Source organism: Peromyscus leucopus, chromosome 17 (genome assembly GCF_004664715.2).
Source record: "Peromyscus leucopus breed LL Stock chromosome 17, UCI_PerLeu_2.1, whole genome shotgun sequence".
Classification (NCBI taxonomy): Eukaryota; Metazoa; Chordata; class Mammalia; order Rodentia; family Cricetidae; genus Peromyscus; species Peromyscus leucopus.
Window position 1 is genome coordinate 23,644,414 of NC_051077.1, and position 6,000 is coordinate 23,650,413.

Genomic DNA, 6,000 nt, shown 5'->3' on the forward strand with positions numbered 1-6,000 from the left:
CTTGCCTATATAGGTCAAGTTTCAAGTTCTTAGCTGACAAATTGTCTTAAAGAGATAACATTAAACAACTGTAACCTATCTTCATTGCATTATCTCCAACAATTAAATTATTCTTATTAAAAAGTTCGCTTATTCATAGCAGGATAAACTAAATAGTTTACCATTTTGTCCCTAGAAAAGAATGTTAAAATAAAAGCACTGTTCTCAGGCTGTTCCAATGGTAGAAATTTTGTTTTGACTTCTAACCAGTTTTTCTCTTTAATGAGATTTTGAAAACAAATAAGTAAAAGCTCAAATTAAATGTAACTGTAAAAATGAAATTATTCAAGAATGGATTATTTGCAATTAAAAGCATAACTTTCTACATGCTTATACAGGAAAATAGAACCCTTTCTTCTAAAACTCAATGCTCATATTCTTTACCATACTTTACTCATACTTAGTGTTTCACAATCATAAATTATCCTTATAGGGAACATATTTTAACATGTCCACTCTGGGGATCGGTGGTGCTCTGTCCTATGATGTAAGTAAAGTTGTTTGAAAGTGGGAAACGGTATAGCTCAATACAAGTCAGAGTTAATATTCACCTATCAAACTGGTCAGAGGCACTCAATACCCTGTAACTAGAGATATTACAGGGCTGATGATACTCCTTCTAATATCAATATTCATTAACTCCCACATTTCCAAAGCAGCAACCCATATTCTGGGTTGTTTGATGTTGTCTCTTCTTTAAAACAAATACTGAGGCAAAATCCAGAGCAAAGTTTATACATTCAAAAAGAAACAGATCAAAGAGAAAAGAACAGACCAGAATTCTTTGGCTGGGAACTGGATCCCTTTTTACCACTGGTTTATTTTATCAGTGGCTTGTGTGTAAAACAGAAGAGGAAAATATTCTTGCCTTCATTAACAAGTTTTACGCACATAACTTTATCTCAATTACCCACCAATAAATCATTTAAGGTGCATGTTCTATTTATGATAGTGATGGCAATGATTTCACATCTAATTATTGAGGCTAATCTTTAGTATTTCAGAAATCTCTATTTACTTTAGGGCATATTGTAAATACCATTGCCCACACTCACAGCACAAATATATACACATACGTACACATTCTTTTCAAATGTTATAAAAAGAAAGAAGTTTACCCTGAAACAAAGATGATGAGAAACACAATATCCTTTTCTTAAAACCTGAGGTTGACAGCTGTATTTAATGATACTGCTGATTTAAAACTGAGCTAGATTAGATTATTATACTATCCTATACATTTGTTTATGTATCTAATCCCTGCCAACATCATCCAGGTACTTTAAAACAACCACAAAACTAAAGTTTATGTATGCAGCTTTGCCTTAGAAAAAGGACCATCGGAATGAAGGGGTAAAAAAAAAAAAGTCAAAACATCAAATAATGCTCCCAAATAAGTGCCTTCAGCATTTTTACTCCTTTTTTGACAGAGTAAAAACAATGGGGGTTTTCTAGTATAGAGCCATCATGGAATAATTTGAACAGAAGTAATCTGAGAAACCCAAGCCAGTGGACGCTGCTGTAAGAACGCCATTCCAACAAGCGATGTCACCACAGACCACATGTTTTTCAGAGGTTAAGTATTCCAAAGGTGGGATCAAAAGCTGACAACACAAATCTGATGGATGCATCAACTGTTTCCTAGTAAGGCTTGTCCAACTTGCCTCGATTGTCAGCTTTGACCCTCACAGAAGTATGCCCCTGAGACAACTTCTTAGCTTCCTCAATAGAGCTTTTCTTCTAGCATTCCTTCATTTTCTTTCCCAGTCATCCTCAACACTTTCTTTCCACCAAAGCCTTCTAGTCCTCTACGCTGGGCTCCCCGAGCAAGACCTTCTAGTAGCCTGTGGCTGTGAGAACCATCAGTTAAGGCGTAGAAGCACTAAGGTTGTGATCCTTGACTAACCACCGACAAAACTTTCCAGAGTGGTCATGATGCTTTTGTTCCTTTAAACAATATCGTGTCTGTGTATCCAGGAATTAGAAACCTAAGGGGTGTCATGGGGAACAATCTGCTCAAATCATGTTTTCCTACCATTCTTATTGTTCGAAAAAAAAAAAAAAGTTAGCAAGTACCCAGTTCTCTATACTACACACATCACATTCCTGTTTTTTTTTTTTTTTTTCAAGTAAAGCCTACTCTCTCCCCCAAAACACAAGGATGTTTAGAGACTGCAGCAAGGTGTATTTTTTTTGTTGTTGTTGTTGTTTTGTTTTGTCTTTTTTTCCAAATACAAGGCAATGTGTCCTGTCTTGATACAATACAGGGATAACAGGACTTTTCCATCCAGGCTAAGGTCTATTGATTGTGACCTTGGCCAAATCACAGGAACTTGTTTGCCAACTTTAACTGGAACATTAGAGCCTGCCTCTATCCCACTTCGTGTCCTCCAAGGAACCCAGAAAGTTGGACTGAAGTATTTATTGTCTAAGGTGTCTTCAAACAGCCCAGGCTCCCTGGAGCTACATGCTCAGGCAGGCACCAGAGGGCTCTAGCCTCTACCAGCTTCCTTCCCCTGTGGCTTGGGAACCACCAGGACACATGAGTACCCACTGGAGCTGGACAGGCTTAGTGATGCTGGCAGACAGCAGGCTGCAGGGGATTTTCCAGCCCTCAGGCAGCCTCTTCAACAGACCCATTTCCCTGACTCTTCTCAGCAAATCTCTGCTGGTCATATTTTCCCAGCAGGAAGGAAAGTCGAAAAAGTCCTTACCTGGACAGAGTCCTTACATGTAAATCTCTAGCAAAAACACCCTAAGCAGAATGGTAGTGTACAAATGCCTGGGGGGAAGGTAGGATGGACACATACATATATATGTGTGTATGTATGTATTATGTATGTATATAATTTGATGTAATTTAATGCTCCCAAGTCTCTCTCAGCATTATCATCTACCAGTGAGCGGGACGTTTAAATTATTTTGCGATTTGTTGGTTTTTAAGTTCTCTCTTTTTGCACTGGCCCTGCAGGCAGAGATACCCACAAGCAGAGTGGTAAATTGGTGACCTGGGTGCTCTGGGGCCACTTCAGGACTGGTAGAGCGAAGGTACAAAAGGGCAGGCACCACATGGGGTGCAACCACGGACTCCACCAGGGCGGAGGGGGGGTGTCCTCCGACCCCGGAGATTGGGCGGGGAGGGGCGCCCCGCCCCCTCTTGACTTGCTTCCACCCAGAGTCACCCCTTCCCCAGTTCCTCAGACCCGGCCTGGTTATAGGATTAGCAGGTCTGTCTGTCTGTGCAGCTGGTGGAGACAGGCCAGCAGGGGATCCCTAAGTCTCTCCTCTCGCCCTGTGCGCCCCCTGGATGATCCCCTCCACCCCTTCGCGCCCAAGGCAGTGGCCATCAAGAGGGAAATGGTGTGGGCGGCGATGGGAGAAAGGGGTCCCTGCCTCGCGGTGGCCACCAACACCTCTGTGCAGCGAATTAGCCAAGGGAAACAGGCTGTCCCGGTGTCGCGCGGGGGCAGGAGCGGGACAGGAGAGCGACGGGCGGGGACCGGAGGCAAAGTGGCCGCCGCGCATCTCGGACAACTTTGCCGCGAAAGCCGGCGACCTCAAGTAGAGACTGGGGGGCGGGGGCTGGGATGGGCGGGGGGGGGGGTGCGGCCTCCGCCTCCGCGAGCCAGGTCCGGGGCACCGAGGAGCCTCGGGTCCTGCAGCCCAGATGCCACTAACCACCCGCGAGGAGAGCGACCGGGTGGCCTCCGGCGGGAGCCACGGCGCGGAGGGCAGCCCCGCGCGGGAGGGCAAGGGACAGCCGCCTGCGTGTCCGCGGCCCTGGGAGGGGCGCTGCGCCGGGGGACACCCCGCCCCAGATGCCCCCTCGCCGTCCCGCGGGACCGGCGACTACTCCAGCGACGCCGGGAAGCGGCGGGCAGAGCCCGGGATGCTAGCGCGGCAGAGCGGAAAGCCAGCGCAGCCAGCGCCGCCGCCGCCGCCGCCGTCGCCGCCGCAGGACCACGTACCTTGAGCTCCTGGATGTCCAGGTCCGTGGATCTATCCATGGAGCGAAACTAAAGGAAGTGGAGAGGAACCGGTCAAGTTGCTCCCCGAACCGATCTAGTCTTTTAGTTTCCAGCTGAAACTCAGCTTTATCCTCCTCCAAGCCCCGGCAGCTTCTCTCAGTCTCATTCTCCGTGGTCTCGCCGCCTCCGCCGGTTTAAAAAAATGATATAAATAAATAAATACTAATGGTAATTCACTTTGTTTTACTTCTTCAAAGATTTAGGGACAGGTGATCTTTTCCGCGGTCCAACACGGCTCAGTCGAATCCAGCAGAGGAGGGGGGAAAAAAAATTCCACTCTATTTCAGATTATTTCTTCTTCTGCAATAAGCTTAGAAACCAGCGAGTTGCTGCATCCCAAGAAAAAAAGCTGCTTCCCTGGACAGCATCATGCGGCAAAATTCAAGCAAATGTGTTCAAACTGGAGAGAAGAGTATGTGATAAAAGCCTTCCTCCGTCAGGCATACTCTGGTAGCTAATTTAGCACGCTGTGAGTCCCAGACATTAGCAATCATCAATTTTCCCTGGCAAGATAACTGAATCCCAGAAGTCCTGCATAGACTTAAAAAATGTCTTGTAGCTAAGAGGTATTCTCTCGGTGGGGAAAGGACGGTAATAAAGTCTGAAGGGACCGTTCTCCTTTGAAGGTTATGCTAAAAGAGTTGAGAGAATAGGAGGTTGCTCCCACAGAGAGAAAAGAGGGAGAGAAGAGAGAGGGAGACAGCAATTTTCCTCCCGCTTTGCTGTTTTACTGGCCTTCACCACCAGGTGACTGACTTCACTTCTCCCTTCCCACAGCCAGCACTAAGGGGATTTCTCTCATCTGTCAAAAAGCAACATTTCCTCTTCAGACAAATACAGTCGCTGGGTCTTAAAGACTGCCCTCTGTCCGGAATCTACTAGGTGACAGGCATTTTAATTCGCTTCTGCTCTCCCAGCTTCTTGCTTGGAAGCACTGGGAGACAGACACGGGCTTGCATGTATCGTTTCTCAGGCATCCAATTAGATCTCGGCTGTAGCCAATTAGATCTTAGGTGTTTAAATGTCAGGTTGCTTTTACCTTAAATACTAATTTTTAAATGATGAGAAGTAGGATTGCTAAAGATTTCTTTCCACGATTTACCTCATGATAATGTAGGTTTTCTGCATTTTTTTAAAAATTCATTCTAACAGGTCAATGCATTGCACTTGAAATCTGTAAATGTGGAGGTAGAGGCTACTTGGCTTCACTTCCATATTTCAGTGTTAATCCCTTGATTGATTTTAAGGGATTCAGCCTCTCTTTATTGTAGCATATAAAAAAAATTTCAAACTTAAAAATGCTTTCAGATTTCAAAAAAAAGAGCAATGTAGATTCTCCTGTTTCAAAAAAAAATAAATCTTTTGAAAAAAATTAGATGTGCTTCTATCTAGTCTTCTGGACTCCTTCTTTAACTTCATTTTTACACTTCACTTCTGAGTTCCAGCCACCTGGTCTACCTACGGGTGTGCCATTTTTTTCTACTTTCAGCTAATACATGCTGCTGCCTCTCTGTCAGGACATCTCTTTGCTCCTCTGACTCTATATATTTACCATTCCCCTGTTTCCCTCTAATGCCACTTCCTCAGAAAAGATTTTTTTTTTTCTGTGAGTGAGTCCCTTGGATATTCTCTTCAGTTATCTTGTTACAAGCAGAACCTCAATTTATCATCGTTGCAAAAATATAACATACATGCATTGATTATCTGCTTGACTGTGGGACATCCTCAATAAACAATATGGTATTGAGGTATTTTCTGTACCAATCTGATTCACCAGTACATTGAGAGCCTAGCAGATGATAAGCATACAAATGCGCAGTAAGTGGATAAATGTGTGTAAGAAGACTTAAAGCTTGAGATTCTAATACCTAAAAACCCTGATTTCTCCTTCCTCCCTTCATCCGCACTAATATATATATTTCTTTTCTACCCA

At 44.3% G+C, this 6,000-nt stretch overlaps 1 protein-coding gene across 1 annotated transcript in view; it reads right to left on the bottom strand.

Moving 5' to 3' along the window:
* Positions 1-5,056, bottom strand: part of Sgcz (sarcoglycan zeta) — a 1,053,795-nt gene extending 1,048,739 nt beyond the window's left edge. The window contains exon 1 of the mRNA XM_028872379.2: positions 4,008-5,056. Coding sequence (XP_028728212.1) covers positions 4,008-4,046 — 39 coding nt within the window. The 5' untranslated portion in view covers positions 4,047-5,056. The remainder of the gene's footprint in view (positions 1-4,007) is intronic.
* Positions 5,057-6,000: the final 944 nt, after the last annotated feature.